General features: G+C 52.2%; 1 protein-coding gene across 17 annotated transcripts in view; it reads left to right on the top strand.

Annotated features, from left to right (window-relative positions):
* Positions 1–15480, top strand: part of HSPG2 (heparan sulfate proteoglycan 2) — a 224478-nt gene that overhangs the window by 183530 nt on the left and 25468 nt on the right. For all 17 annotated transcript variants that reach the window (XM_081202846.1, XM_081202842.1, XM_081202856.1 and 14 more), the window contains 9 exons: positions 127–261; positions 2038–2219; positions 2725–2917; positions 4494–4673; positions 11143–11403; positions 12172–12349; positions 13356–13453; positions 14816–15082; positions 15166–15281. In XM_081202846.1, the coding sequence (XP_081058972.1) occupies positions 127–261; positions 2038–2219; positions 2725–2917; positions 4494–4673; positions 11143–11403; positions 12172–12349; positions 13356–13453; positions 14816–15082; positions 15166–15281 (1610 nt within the window). The remainder of the gene's footprint in view (positions 1–126; positions 262–2037; positions 2220–2724; positions 2918–4493; positions 4674–11142; positions 11404–12171; positions 12350–13355; positions 13454–14815; positions 15083–15165; positions 15282–15480) is intronic.

Raw genomic sequence — 15480 nt, 5'->3', positions numbered from 1 at the left:
CACATACATAAATAGTCTTTTCTGCTCCTTTGGGATTTTGGCACCTAGAATTCTCAGTTGATATATAAATGAATAACTAAAAAGGGACAGGCCCGGACAGAGCTCTCTCCCACTTCCCCACTACAGATAACGTGAAGATCAGCCCGAACGGGTCTGTGGTCACCATCTCCAACGCCCAGCCCCAGAACCAGGGGACTTACCGCTGCCTCGCCTCCAACCGATTTGGGATAGCCAACAGTGTGGTCAATCTGATGGTGCATGGTAAGTGAGCATGTGGAGTGGAGAAAACCCCTTGGTTCCTGGAAAATATCAGGGTACTATTACAATGACTTGATTTGCAGTGTCGCCTTGAGCCTGAAGGCGGTGACTTACACAACACACAGAGCTAGAATAGTTATAGCTAAAAGTGCTCACACTATAAGCATCCTCAAAAAGGGCACATTTTCCTCCAGGGGTGGCAGCTGGTAACCAGTGGAACTGCTGGCATAAGAGGCAGGGATGCCCAAAAGTAGGAGGAGCCAGAGCCAGTCATTGGCTGAGCCACAGCCAATGAGAGTCAGAGCTGACTCATTCTCATTTTTTGCCCCCCAACCTCCACCCAGCAAAGTTTTGCAAGGGCAGCACAGAGGCCGATTCAAGTTGCTGGGAGCTGCAGGAGGGGAGACTTGCTCTTGAACTCAGGTCCTGTTTGTGAGTTTCCCTGCCCCTCCCGCCCCTGCCTGGCTGCCTGTTTAGAACCATTCCAGGGGGAGGCCCTGCCAGTGGGCATAGAATCATAGCCTCGTATTGCTGGAAGGGACCCCCTTGGTCATCTAGTCCAACCCCCTGCATTGCAGGAATCTCAGCTAAAGCGACTGTTACAGGAAAATCCTTGGGCTCCCTCAGATCGCCAAACAAAGACACCAGCCAAAAATATAAGAGCAAAACAGCAGCCTGTAGGCCTGATCTTTATTCAAAAGACGGCTGCAACAGGACTTCCACCACCATATGGAAGAAGTAGGAAGAAGCCCACAACACAAAGGGTGGCTCCTTTTTCTTCTACGTTTCCCTTTTTTACTCACAACACCCTTAGTGAAGCATTATACATCACAGCTACAGTGGTGCCTCGCAAGACGAAAAGAATCCGTTCTGTGATTCTCTTCGTCTAGCGGTTTTTTCGTCTTGCGAAGCAAGCCCATTGAAGGATTAGCGGATTAGCGCTATTAGCGGCTTATCTGCTGATCGGATCAGCTGATAAGCGGCTTAGCGGCTTAGAAAAAGGGGGGGGAAGGGGAAAAAACCAGCAGGAACTCGCAAGACATTGTCGTCTTGCGAAGCAAGCCCATAGGAAATTTGTTTTGCGAAGCACCTCCAAAACGGAAAACTCTTTCGTCTAGCGAGTTTTCCGTCTTGCAAGGCATTCGCCTTGCAGGGCACCACTGTAAGTCATAATCTGAAGGAAGGAGCCATGCTTTGTTCTGGGCTTCATCCTGCTTCTTCCACGTGGTGGGTGGAAGTCTTGTTGCAATAAAGTTCAGGCCTACAGGCTGCTGTTTTGCTCCTATATTCTTGGCTGGTGTCTTTGTTTGGCGGTCTGAGTGAGCCCAAGGATTTTCCTATGACACATCCGTGACAGACGGCCAGCCAACCTCTACGTAAAAACTTCCCAATGAAGGATAATCCAAGCCTGTGCCACTGTCGACCAGCGCTTACTGTCAGAAAGTTCTTCCTGATGTTTCGTCGGAATCTCCTTTCTCATCACTTGAAGCCTTGGGTTCGAGTCCTGCCCTCCAGAGCAGGAGGAAGCAGCCTGGCTCCTGCAAAACAGCCTGCCCTTCTTAGCCTGACCTCTGGGAGATATTAGATTTAGAAGCAGGAGCACCTCCTTGGAGAGAGCGATGCCGTTCCTGGGTGCCCAACTGGCATGGATGCCGGTGGAGGCATTGCACACAGCTAAATGGAAGCCAGTCATTTTGCTCTGCTCTGCTCTGCTCTGCTCTGCTCTGCTCTGCTCTGCTGTGGGGCAGCCGCTCAAGGCTCTCCTCTCCCCACCCGCAGGGCCGCCGACCGTCTCAGTGGTGCCAAAGGGCCCTGTGCAATTGAAGGTGGGCAAATCCATCAGCCTGGACTGCCTGGGGGCGGGTGAGCCCCGGGCCCTGGTGCGCTGGAGCAAGGTGGGCGTCCGGCAGAAGGTGGAGCACCAGACCGTGATGCCGCTGGACAGCCGGGCTGTGCTGCAGGTGAGTCGCAGGTGACACATTGTCCGCAGGGCAAGGGAGCAGGAGGAGGGGCCTAGTATATATGCACTGGGGATATAGGTGGAGCCTCCGGGATCAGGAGCAACATACCTTAGAGTGTCGGTTTCTGGGGGCTGGGAGCAAGCAGTGGGGAGGGGTCTGTTGCTGGCGGGCTTCCCAGAGGCATCTTGGTGGACCAGATGAGATGGTGATGGCCGCTAGCCACAATGGCTGTGCTCTGTGTCCATAGCTAGCAATGCTTCTGAATCCTGGTTGCTAGAAACTGCAGGAGGAGAGTTGTTTTTGTGCTTGAATCCTGCTTGCGGGCATCTGCTTGGCCACTGTGAGAACAGGGGGCCTGGCAAAATGGGCCCTTGGCCGGATCCAGCAGGTCTCTTACGTTCTTACGGTCCAAAAAAGGGGCTTGTTTTTGGTCCAAACGCAGCCGTGGCCCCATTCCTCGATTTGAAACACACACACACACACGCCAATACTGTTTCCGCTCCAGATCTCATCCGCGAAGCTTGAAGATGCTGGCACTTATGTCTGCATGGCGCAGAACCCCCTGGGGACGGCGGAAGCGCAGGTGGAATTGCTTGTGGAGGCCGTGCATGGGAGACCGGGCGCACCTGAGATTCATGCGAACCCGACGCAGACCGTAGTTGCCGGGCAGACGGCTCGGCTCCATTGTTCTGCCACAGGTAGGTGGGGGGCCTTTTTCAGCCCAAGGTCTGCATTCCCTTGGAGGAATCTCTCCCCCCACCTTGGGGAGGGGAAGGAGCCTTCGTATTCCAATAGTGGCCGTGGTCAGAGACAACCAGTGGTCAGAGCAGCAGGTGGGACTCTGAGCCTTCGCACAGTCGGTGGGCTTATTTCCTTTTAATTAAATGAGATTTGCATGCCGCTTAACTTTGAATGCAGCCTCTGAGCAGTTTGCGAGGGACGCAGAGTAGCGCACAGAAACATTTGGTAAAAAATCAGCCTTAGGAACAAGTGTATGTGGCAAGGAGACACGGAAGAGTCTTGATAAATAAAGGATTGGGATTGGACTTTGTAACTTTAGACGAAACAAAACAGAGAGGGTTTGTATTATATATAAAAGCCAAATTTGACCCAAAGCAGTTATTTAAGGACAGGGGAAGAATAATTTTAGTACAGATAACAGTACAAGGTGAGAAAATAATAATAGATGGAATATATGCACCACATGAGAGAAAATTGGAATTTTATAAAATGTTAAAAGAAAAACTATTTGAATACATGGGCTAGAAGATAATACTAATGGGAGATATAAATAGGGTAGTCTCTCTAGATAGGAATAGGACTATAAGAAAAAGTGACTCAAAGGAAGGGAGACTACCCGCAACTTTCTTCACAATAGTGGAAAATGTTAACCTGATTGATATACAGTGGTACCTTGGTTTATGAACTTAATCCATTCCAGAAGTCTGTGCTTAAACCAAAGTGTTCTTAAACCAAGGCATGTTTCCCGTAGCAGTGGGGAACTCAATTTACAAATGGAACACACTCAACAGGAAGCAAAACATGTTCTTATTCCAAGGCAAAGTTCACAAACCAAAACACCTACTTCCGGGTTTGCAGCATTCTTAATCCAAGTTGTTCATAAACTAAGCTGTTCTTAAATCAAGGGACCACTGTATGGAGATTTAAACATCCACTGGACAGAAAATTCACGTTCTTCTCTGAACCACATCAGTCCAGTGGAAAAAATAACTCGAGATGGACGTCTGGAGAATTATCAGTATATGTCAAAAAAGTAGACATATTACCAAGGACACTTTCGGATCATAACCCAGTATTACTTGAACTAAGAGGAGAAAAAAGCACTCCATTTAGATGGAGAATAAATGAAGGTATTTTAGATAATCAAATTATTTTTCAAAAATCAGAAAAAGCCCTGTTATAATTTTATACTCATAAAATCAAATAAAGCTGTCTGTGGACAAACGCCAGCTCCCTTGGCCTGAAAGGCGAAATGAGTGCCGCAATCCCATAGTTGCCTTTGACTGGGCTTAACAATCCAGAAATCCTTTACCTTTTTTTTAACCTTTACACACTGCCTACTGCTAGCCACATTCAGCATTTCAGGGCCAAGGCAAGGCAGATTTCCTCGTTCTGGGTTTTTCCTCCTGTTCATGGAAGCATAGAATTGCATAGAGTTGGAAGGGACCCAAAGGTGATCTCGTCTGAAGTCTTGCAGTGCAGGAATCGCAGCTGACCCTAACCCGCAGCTAACCATTGCTCTCTCCATCCCAGGCGACCCCTCTCCGACCATCCACTGGTCCAAGCTGAGGGCCCCCTTGCCCTGGCAGCATCAGATCGTGAACGGCACCCTCATCATCCCCCGGGCGGCCCAGCAGGACTCCGGGCAATACATCTGCAACGCCACCAACACCGCCGGCTTCACAGAGGCCTTCATCATGCTGGATGTGGAAGGTGAGGGAAGGAGGGAGGGAGGGGGCAAAGTTAGGGCACCCTGCTATGGAACTGGCCCTATTCTGAGCGCTGCATAATGCTCATTCCACATGGGTGAGAAGCCATTCTTGTAGCGTGGCAGCAGCACCCGAACTCCAGAACTTCCTGCCTGCTGACATCAGGTGGACACCTTCACAGTACTCCTTTTGGTGCCAGCTAAAAACACTTACGTTTAGGAAACTGTCTCTATGGATAAGTAGAACACTGCAGGTATTTTCATCTGGTTTTTAAGCTTACCACTGATTTTCATCCTTTTGTGTGTGTGTGTGTGTGTTCTTTTAAAAATGTTTTAAACCACGGGTGTCAAACACAAGGCCCGCGGGCCAAATCCGGCCCGCCAGACCTCGTCATGTGGCCCGTGTAGCTGCCGCCGGTGGCCAGCCTTCATCTTTTATTCTCGGTTTTGTTTGTTTTTTTGACACAAGGAAGTTTACATGGTGCGGCTCCCTACTCGCCTCCCCCCGTTGCTCTTAAGGACGTGGCTGCTGCTTCAAATGTCCCCGCGTCTCTCAACTTGCGCCTTCGTCGTCGGGGGCCGAAGCGAGGCGGGCAGCTGGCTTCTCTCTCCTGCTCACTGCTCAAAAAGAGCAAGCGGAAGGTCAGGTCTCTCCGTGCCGCGGAGGGGGAGTCTTTCTCCTCGGAGAAACTTTTTTATTCCAGCCTTGGATCTTCTCCGGGGTGCAAACTTGCCCTGCGGGAGGCGTCCTCTTCTCCTCCGCGCTGGATTTCACCAGCCCGGGGCTTCCCTTCCTCTTCATTTCGCCTCCCTCTCCATCTTTGCACAGCCAGCCTTTCCAGGACCGACGATGCCTGTGATCAAGTTGTTCTTTGGGAATATGGGGTGGCTGGTGGGGGGGGTGTGAGTGGGAGAGAGAGGCGCACGCACACACTCCAAACACCCTTAAAATAAATGTAAAGTGGGGGCGGCGATGATGATGGCCGTGATGGGAGGGGGCTGTGTTCCCTGGCACCCCCTCCACTCCCCGCCCCCCACCGCCGCCTTCCTCCTCCTCCTCTTGCAATTTCACGGCAAGCCAAGCGAGGAAGGCGATCTGGCGCCCGGCTCTCTATCTCAGCTCCACAAGTTGGACTCCGCGCCCGCGCAGCGGCGCTGGGCGGTTCTCCCTGCCTTCTGGCACATGTCAGTCCCGCTGGCACATTCCTGGGAGGAGATCGGACGCGGCTCCTTGCAGCCCTTCCATCACTCGGTCACACAATTGGGTGGCTCGCTCTCCGCCCTGCCAGCAGCTCCGCCTTGATCTCTCCCTCCTGCCTCGGGGAAGGACAGGAAGAAGCTGGAGATCCAGTTGCAGGCAGCGCGCTCGCACTCTTTCGCCTTTTGCGCTATGCAATGGCACCCCGATATGGGGGGGGGGGCAGGGGAATTAGCCAAGGAAAATGAGAGTGCACAAGGCATGTTGATGCTTTCCTGTCAGAGCTCTCTCCCCCCCCCCCACATTTTATTTACAGCCCCATGCCGTGTATGTTTACTCAGAAGCCAGCCTCACTTTCTTCGACAGGAGTTTCAAGTACAGTGGTACCCCGCAAGACGAACGCCTCGCGAGACGAAAAACTCGCAAAACGAAAGGTTTTTTCGTTTTCGAGTTGCCTCGCAAGACGAATTTCCCTATGGGGTTGCTTCGCAAGACGAAGCTTGCCCCGGGGACAGCGGGTCTTCTCTTTTGAAGCAAGGGGCTGCAGGGAGATCGCTATCTCCCCGCAGCCCCTTGCTTCAAAAGAGGTCCAGGGGCAGCGGGAAGCTAAGCGCTTCTTCCCCGCTGCCCCCCGACGTCTTTTGCAGCAAGGGGCTGCAGGGAGATCGCTATCTCCCCGCAGCCCCTTACTTCAAAAGAGGTCCAGGGGCAGCGGGAAGCTAAGCGCTTCTTCCCTGCTGCCCCCCGACGTCTTTTGCAGCAAGGGGCTGCAGGGAGATCGCTATCTCCCCGCAGCCCCTTGCTTCAAAAGAGGTCCAGGGGCAGCGGGAAGCTAAGCGCTTCTTCCCTGCTGCCCCCGACGTCTTTTGCAGCAAGGGGCTGCAGGGAGATCGCTATCTCCCTGCAGCCCCTTGCTGCAAAAGACGTCCGGGGGAAGCGGGGAAGAAGCCGCTTCCCCCGGACGTCTTTTGCAGGGTTGCCGCCATGCCGAAGCCTGCGCGCGCTGACATCAGCGCCGCGAAGCCTGGGAGCGCTGATGTCAGCGCGCGCAGGCTTCGGCATGGCGGCAACCCTCCGCCAGCAGCGGCAGCGCTGCCGCTGCTGACATCAGCGCCGCGAAGCCTGGGAGCGCTGATGTCAGCGCGCGCAGGCTTCGGCATGGCGGCAACCCTCCGCCAGCAGCGGCAGCGCTGCCGCTGCTGGCGGAGAGGTCCGCGAAGCCTGGGAGCGCTGATGTCAGCGCGCGCAGGCTTCGGCATGCCAGCAACCCTCCGCCAGCAGCGGCAGCGCTGCCGCTGCTGGCGGAGAGGTCCGCGAAGCCTGGGAGCGCTGATGTCAGCGCGCGCAGGCTTCGGCATGCCGGCAACCCTCCGCCAGCAGCGGCAGCGCTGCCGCTGCTGGCGGAGAGGTCCGCGAAGCCTTGGCCGGACAGCTTTTGAAGGCAGGCGGGGGGGGAGCAAAGACTTTCGCCCCCGCCAGCCTTCAGAAGAGGAAGGCTGGCGGGGGGCAAAAGTCTTTGTCCCCCCTGCCTGCCTTCCCAGGGGCTTTTAAATCGCCCCGGACAGCGGAGAAGTCCTCCGCTGTCCGGGGCGATTTTAAAATGCCGCCCGCCAGCATTTTAAGATCGCCCCGGACAGCGGAGAAGTCCTCCGCTGTCCCGGGGTTTTTTAAAATGCTGGGGGTGGGAAGAAAAGCCCTTGCCTCCCCCCAGCCTTCAGAAGAGGTCCGGGGACAGACTGTCCCCGGACCTGGTCTGAAGGCGGTTTCCCTAGGAACGCATTAATTGATTTTCAATGCATTCCTATGGGAAACCGTGCTTCACAAGACGAAAAAACCGCAAGACGAAGAGAATTGCGGAACGAATTAATTTCGTCTTGCGAGGCACCACTGTAAATGCACATAGGATTGCAGCAATTGTCTCATTAGGGCTCATTCTTTGTAACAACTTTGTTTCCTAGTTCTGCTGGATCTCTCAGCGGTCTTTGATACAATCGACCATAACATCCTTCTGGACTGTCTACATTATTACAAAAAACAGTAATAATTGAATGCAGTGACAATAATTTATGATAATAAAGAGTGGACACATACTCCTACAGATACAACCGGCCCTTTGAGGGTGACCAAACTGCAGACGCGGCCCCCGATGAATTTGAGTTTGACACCCCTGTTTTAAACTGTATATAACTGATAATTTGATTGTTTTATCCTTTTTTATTTTTAAAAAGTATATAAATTAATTAATAACCCCCCCCCCAAAAAAGAAAAGAATCCTGGGAACTTGGGGGTGATTTTTTTTTTTTGAAGGGGTGCAGAGAATTGTAACTCTGTGGAGGTGAGGATAAACTACTGCTCCCAGGCTTCTTCGCAGGGGTCGATGTGCTTTACACGTGTGGTTGTTTTGTCAAAGACGACCAATTTGAATTAATAAACCCAAATTTACCATTATTCATGTTTATTAACTTCAGTGCTGTTGAGTAGAACTGGCGTTACTATTATCAGTAATATTTAAATAGTTGTTTATACCTGTTTTTAACAGGGGGACACGGGTGGCGCTGTGGGTAAAACCTCAGTGCCTAGGACTTGCCGATCGTATGGTCAGCGGTTCGAATCCCCGCGGCGGGGTGAGCTCCTGTCGTTCGGTCCCAGCTCCTGCCCACCTAGCAGTTCGAAAGCACTCTTAAGTGCAAGTAGATAAATAGGTACCGCAAGTAGATAAATAGGTAAACGGCGTTTCCGTGTGCTGCGCTGGTGCTGGCTCGCCAGAGCAGCTTCGTCACGCTGGCCACGTGACCCAGAAGTGTCTGCGGACAGCGCTGGCTCCCAGCCTCTTAAGCGAGATGATCACGCAACCCCAGAGTCGGTCACGACTGGCCCTGACAGGCAGGGGTACCTTTACCTTTACCTTTACCTGTTTTTAACAGACAATTTCATTTTTCATGGTGTCATTCTTTTCTAAAGCACTTTGAGGTTTTCTTCTTGCAATCAAGCGGCATCTACGTTTTTCAAATGCAACGCATAGGGCAGTGTTTCCCAACCGGTGTTCCCCGGCACACTAGTGTGCCGTGAGACGTTGGCTGGTGTGCCGTGGGAGGGAGGCGGGAGAGTCGGGCGGTGAGAGGCGGCGGCGGCGAGGATCCGCGTCGAGCCGGGGGCGGCTCCGCGGTGGTGGTGCCGAGCGGCGGGGCAGCGCGTGCAAAAGGGAGGAGCGCGAGACAGCGGAGGAGGAGGAGGCCGGCATGTCCGGGCAGCAGCAGCAACAGCAGCAGCAGCAACTCCCGGCGACGGCTCCTCAAGCCCCGCCGCCGCCCCCTCCTCCGCCCGCTATCGCCGCCACCACCACAACAGCCGCCGCCGTCTCAGTTGCCGCCGTCCCTCAGTCCCTCGCTCTGCTGCCTCCTCCCACCCCCTAAGCTTGGAGGTTCCCCGGCAAGGGGGAGGGAAAAAACTTTCACTTTCGTGCGTCCCTCCCGGCGTGACGCTGCGCGCTGACGTCACGGGGCTGTAATGGTGGTGTGCCGCGAGATTTTTTTCATTAAACAGGTGTGCCGTTGCCCAAAAAAGGTAGGGAAACACTGGCATAGGGTACCCAAGAGCCCATATAGAGTCCTTATGTAGGTTCCCTATCAGTAGGAGAAAATAACAGAGACCAACCAGAGAATATTAGAAGCAAAGCAGCTAGTAAGACTGATCTTTATTCAACTGTTGCAACAGGGTCCCCACTCACCACACACAGGAGGGAGGAAGAACCCAGAATATTGGTGTGCAAGCTCTTACAGTGGTGCCTCGCAAGACGAAATTAATTCGTTCCGCAAGTCTCTTCGTCTTGCGGTTTTTTCGTCTTGCGATGCACGGTTTCCCATAGGAATGCATTGAAAATCAATTAATGCGTTCCTAGGGAAACCGCCTTCAGACCAGGTCCGGGGACAGTCTGTCCCCGGACCTCTTCTGAAGGCTGGGGGGGGGGACGACAAGGGCTTTTCTTCCCACCCCCAGCATTTTAAAAAACCCTGGGACAGCGGAGGACTTCTCCGCTGTCCGGGCAATCTTAAAATGCTGGCGGGCGGCATTTTAAAATCGCCCCGGGACAGCGGAGGACTTCTCCGCTGTCCGGGGTGATTTAAAAGCCCCTGGGAAGGCAGGCAGGGGGGACAAAGACTTTTGCCCCCCCGCCAGCCTTCAGAAGGTGTTCCCGCCCCCCCGCCCTGCTTCGGAGCACTGTTCCGAAGCGGGGCGGTGGGGGAAGGTGTTCCCGCCCCCCCGCCCCGCCCCGCTTCGGAGCACCGGGAGAAGTGATCTCCCCGCAGCCCCTTGCTTCAAAAGAGGTCCGGGGGCAGCGGGAAGCGCTTCCCGCTGCCCCCGGACCTCTTTTGAAGCAAGGGGCGGTGGGGAGAAGCGATCTCCCCGCCGTCCCTTGCTTCAAAAGAGAAGACCCGCTGTCCCCGGGGCAAGCTTCGTTTTGCCCCCCGCAAGCCCATAGGGAAATTCGTCTTGCGAGGCAACTCGAAAACGAAAAAACCTTTCGTTTTGCGAGTTTTTCGTCTCGTGAGGCGTTCGTCTTGCGGGGTACCACTGTATATAGACTTTTGAAAATGCCCACCCTGTAGTTCAAGACCACCCCCCTGAAACATCATACATACATCACAGAAGGAGGCAGTCTACAGCAGAAATTCTGTCTGCCAGATACCTGATAATGGCCACTGATTGCATTTTCTGGGTAGCCTGGCCATTCTTTTGTGATGGTAAATACTCAGTTCCTGAATCTCTTAAGCATAGTGTGCTCTGCTTAACAGATACTTGCCAGACTGTATTTGAAAATGGAGGTGTAAGCCCTTACAGTCCAAAGACAATTGGAAAGCTTTCCCCATTCCCTACTTCCTTGCAGAGAAATATTTGAGGTCACTGAAAGAGTCAAAATGGCTTTAGGACTGTTTTTCTGTACTGTTTTAGACATGTGGTTTATACATTTATGTATGTGTTTGCCTGGTACATTTATGAACATTTATTTTATATCTTAGACCTTACAATTCTCATAACACTGGTAAGGGACTCTTAATTACTTTGTTCTGCTGATTCACGGCCAAAGCGGGCGAGGAAGCCATTTCTCCGAAGCCTGACGAAACCTCTTTGATCAAGCAATATATAAATTGTATGAAATAAAAATAATGTTAGTTCTGGAGCCTGTCTGCCGAGAGGCGCCTGGAAACAATACCCTAAAAAAGAGCAGGGGGCTGTTTAACCCAGAGAACTTTCTGCTCTTCTCTCCCCCTTCCCAGCGCCGCCATACGCCACCACCCTTCCGGACTCGGTGTCGGTGCAGGCGGGCGAGGTGGTGCAACTGCAGTGCCTGGCTCACGGCACGCCCCCTCTGCGCTATGAGTGGACGAAGGCCAACAGCAGCCTCCCTGGGCACGCCACGGTGCGCGAGAGCGTCCTCCACATCAGCCCGGCCGCCCCCCACGATTCAGGAGCCTACCTCTGCCGTGTGAGCAACCGGGTGGGATCAGCCGAGGCCGTCGCCCACGTCCGAGTGCAAGGTGAGGACACGGGGAAGGTTCAACGGTGGTGCAGCCAGGAGGGAAAGGGTGGAGGCTGTGGACAAGGTGCTTGTCTGAAGGAAATCCTTTTTCACTCCGATCCGTGTCAGGCAGATCCATGCCATACATTCAACGCACACTCAAATCCACATGGATGGTCCCAGAGAATCCTGGGAGCTGTAGTTTTTTAAGGGTGCCACAAATAACTGTTTTGTGGTGGGTGGGTGGGTGGGTGGGTGGGAATCCCCATGGCTCCCAAGAGCCCTCTGCACTTGTGTAATGGCACTTCCCCAAATAAGTGCCGTGCAAGTCCTGTTGTGATGAAAACAGTTGGAAGCTTGCTATCAAGCCCAAAACGCAGGACCGCAATACCTCAAGGACCGCCTCTTTCCATTTGAACCTACCTGGACCCTGAGATCATCTTCTTAGGCCCTCCTTCGTGTGCCTCCTCCTCGAGAGGTCCGGAGGGTGGCAACACGAGAACGGGGCCTTCTCTGCAGTGGCTCCCTGTCTGTGGAATGCTCTCCCCAGGGAAGTTCACCTGGTGCCTTCATTATACACCTTTAGGCGCCAGGCAAAAGTATTCCTTTTTAACCAGGCCTTTTATTGATCTGATTGACATCCTATACCCTTTTAAAATGTGGCTGATGAGAGAAGCTGATTCCAGACTTGTGGGGCCACCATGGACAAGGCCCCTCTCTAGGCCCCTCTCGGTGTCTCTGGCAAGAGTCGGGAGCTTCAATCTGTCTTCCTCTTCTCCCCACACAGGTGCAGCTGGAGGACCTCTTTCCATCCAGGTCACCCCACGGAGAGACGTGAAGGCTGTGGGGGGCACCGCAGAGTTTGCGTGTTCTCTTGTTTCCGGAGACCCCCGAGCACGGCTGGAGTGGTCCAAGGAGGATGGGGAGCTGCCTCCTCAGCACACCATCCGCAACGGCGTGCTTCGGTAAGGAGAGCAGATGGTCCTGAGCCCAATGGGCCAACGGTCCAGTTCTGTACGAGGCAGAGTGCATCTGAGGGATGCCGTGGGAAGGATGGAGGGTGAAACAGGACCGAAGGGTGTGCCACTGTTGATGGACAGCTGAGCTAGACCAGAGTCCTTTTGGGAATTATAGGGACAGAACTACCCAAACTGTACAGAAACTTATTCCTGTATGCTACTACAGCGGCAAGAATGTTACTTGCCCCAAAATGGAAAGAAGCAGAAGTCCCAGCAAAGGCAGAATGGATAAAAAAACCTTATGCAATATGCAGAAATGGCAAAACTTTTTTTAAAATAATATTTTTTATTGGTTTTACAAAATAAATCACACACTTATCACAATGAAATTTTGAAATAGAACAAGATTATTCCAAATCTTAGGACTTCTCTTCTCCGTGGGTCCTTTAAATATCTTAATCAGCTTCATATTATATTTCATCCGAATTATAGTCCTGCAATATATCCAGAGTCTTTGTAACATTTCAGGAGTTACTCAAAGCCTGCCAAAGAGTTCAAGTGTTACAGTGTTCTTTCAAATACATTTAATATTTAACCCATTCTCTGTTGAAGTTTTGGTCCTCCTGATTCCCGATTCCCCCCCCCCCAAGTCAATCTAAACTTACCAGAAAAATACGAAATCAAGACAACAAACTTTTTATAAAAGAATGGAAATGTTTTCTTGAATATTTACAGATAAATTGTAAACAGATGAGAAAATCGGCAGGATTATGGTAATAACCTGCAGTTTTTTATAAGATTATATATTTAAGGAAGATGAATAAATGAACAGATTAAGTTAATTTGGATATGCAGGAGATATAAAAAATAAATTTAAGGAACCGCAGAGAGAGGGGGAAGGAAGTCAAGTTTTGAAATGTCAAAATGGTTGTAAAATTAGTGAAGTGTATAAATATGAAATGCATGAATGGAGATAGACCAGAGTCTAGTGACTCTCGCTGCTTCCCTGCAGAATTGAGAAGCTGGATCGGGGGTGCCAAGGTGTCTACGTTTGCCGAGCCACCAGCTACTTTGAGGAGGCTGAGGACAGGGCCATGCTGACCGTGCAGGGTAAGTCGGAGTGGGCAGCCACCGACTGAAAGGCCTTTGCTCTCTACTACTCTCTTGGAGGAAGTGGCTCCCTTGAGTGCAGTCAATCTCCCCCTAACCCCACATGCAAAGGTGGGGGGGGGGGCAGCAGTCAGCCACTAAGCCGCAGAAAAATCCCAGTATCCCAGTTACTAGACTGCTGTTGTGCATTTTAAATACAGTTGTACCTTTGATCCTGAATGCCTTGCAACTCGAACGTTTTGGCTCCCAAATGCCGCAAACCCGGAAGTGAGTGTTCCGGTTTGCGAACATTCTTTGGAACCTGAACATCCAATATGGCTTCTGATTGGCTGCAGTAGCTTCCTGCAGCCAATCAGAAGCTGCACTTTGGTTTCCAAACGTTTTGGACGTCAAATGGACTTCCGGAAGTGATTCCGTTCAACTTCCAAGGTACCACTGTACATGCTGGCAGAGCAACAGTGGTTCTGCTGGAAAAAGGGGGTGGGGGGCGACTCTTCCCCCTCCAGCTCTCCATCAGAGAGAAGCTGGTCTGCCATAGAATGCACTCCCCAGTCCTTGTCTTCAGACCATTCCCTGACATCAGGGCATATTCCAGCTTATCTCCAAAGAAGGGGAAGGGAAGAGTCCATCCCCACAGTTGCCATCCTGGTGTGGAACTGAAGCATTAATTCCCTGCGCTGCATAGCGAGGGCGGTGTCTTATAATCACAGATTCATAGAATTGTGAAGTTGGAAGGGACCCTGAGAGTCATTTGGTTCAACCCCCTTGCAATGCAGGAATCACCACCTGCTGTGAGAGAATGCTTTCATCCCCATGGGTGCCAGTCTATTGCCTAATAATAATAATAATAATAATTTATTATATATACCCTACCCATCTGGCTGGGTTTCCCCAGCCACTCTGGGCGGCTCCCAACGGAATATTAAAAACACAATAAAATATCAAACATTAAAAACTTATTTATGCAGCTGTTGTAATTTAGATATTATATTATATTTTATGCAAGGGAATCATTGGGAATTTTGGTTATTATGTATATATGTTAAGTTTCAATAAAGATCTTTGGGGGGGGGGCTTCCCTAAACAGGGCTGCCTTCAGATGTCTTCTAAAGGTTGTATAGTTGTTTATTTCCTTGGCATCTGATGGGAGGGCATTCCACAGGATGGGCGCCACCACCGAGAAGGCCCTCTGCCTGGTTCCCTGTAACCTCGCTTCTCACAGGGAGGGAACCACCAGAAGGCCCTTGGAGCTGGACCTCCGTGTCCGGACTGGACGATGGGGGTGGAGACGCTCCTTCAGGTATACTGGGCCGAGACCTTGAGGATCCGTTGACCTCTCCCTGTCTGCCCCCCTCTCCTCAGCACTGCCCAAGGTGATGATCAACATCCGGACGTCGGTGCAGACCGTGCTGGTGGGCAACGCCGTGGAGTTTGAGTGCCTGGCCTTTGGGGACCCAAAGCCCCAGGTCACGTGGAGCAAGGTGGGCGGGCGGCTGCGCCCAGGGGTGCTGTCCAGTGGCAGCATGGTGAAGATTGAGCGCGTGGAGCAGGCGGACGCCGGGCAGTACCGCTGCACGGCCACCAACGACGTTGGCACAGTCCAGTCCCACGTCATCCTCCATGTCCAATGTAAGTACCAGCAGGGTGAATACGCCCCTCGTTTCTCTCTCCTCCCTCCAGGTTAGCAAACCTGCTTCTTCTCTCTCCTACAGCTGTGCCCCAGATTGCTGCAGCCCAGCCAGAAGTGAAAGAGGTCTCCGCTGGGTCTAAGGTGGTCTTCCCTTGCTCAGCTTCCGGTTTCCCTGTGCCAGATATCACCTGGACCAAGGTAACTCTCCAGAGGGGCAGGGAGCCCTTCTGTGGGCTTTGCCCACCAAGAAGGGCCTGGCGGCTGACGACATGTGACGCCGTTGTCTATTTTATTTGTTGCATTTATTTCCCGCCTTTTCTCCTCCAAGGAGCTCGAAGGTGGCATGCCTCCCCCCTTTTATTCTCAAAACAAATTTGGTTAAGGCTGCAAGGCAGTG

Source organism: Podarcis bocagei, assembly GCF_964188305.1.
Source record: "Podarcis bocagei genome assembly, chromosome: 7".
In the NCBI taxonomy this organism is placed as follows: Eukaryota; Metazoa; Chordata; class Lepidosauria; order Squamata; family Lacertidae; genus Podarcis; species Podarcis bocagei.
This window is presented reverse-complemented; position numbering and strand designations above follow the sequence as displayed.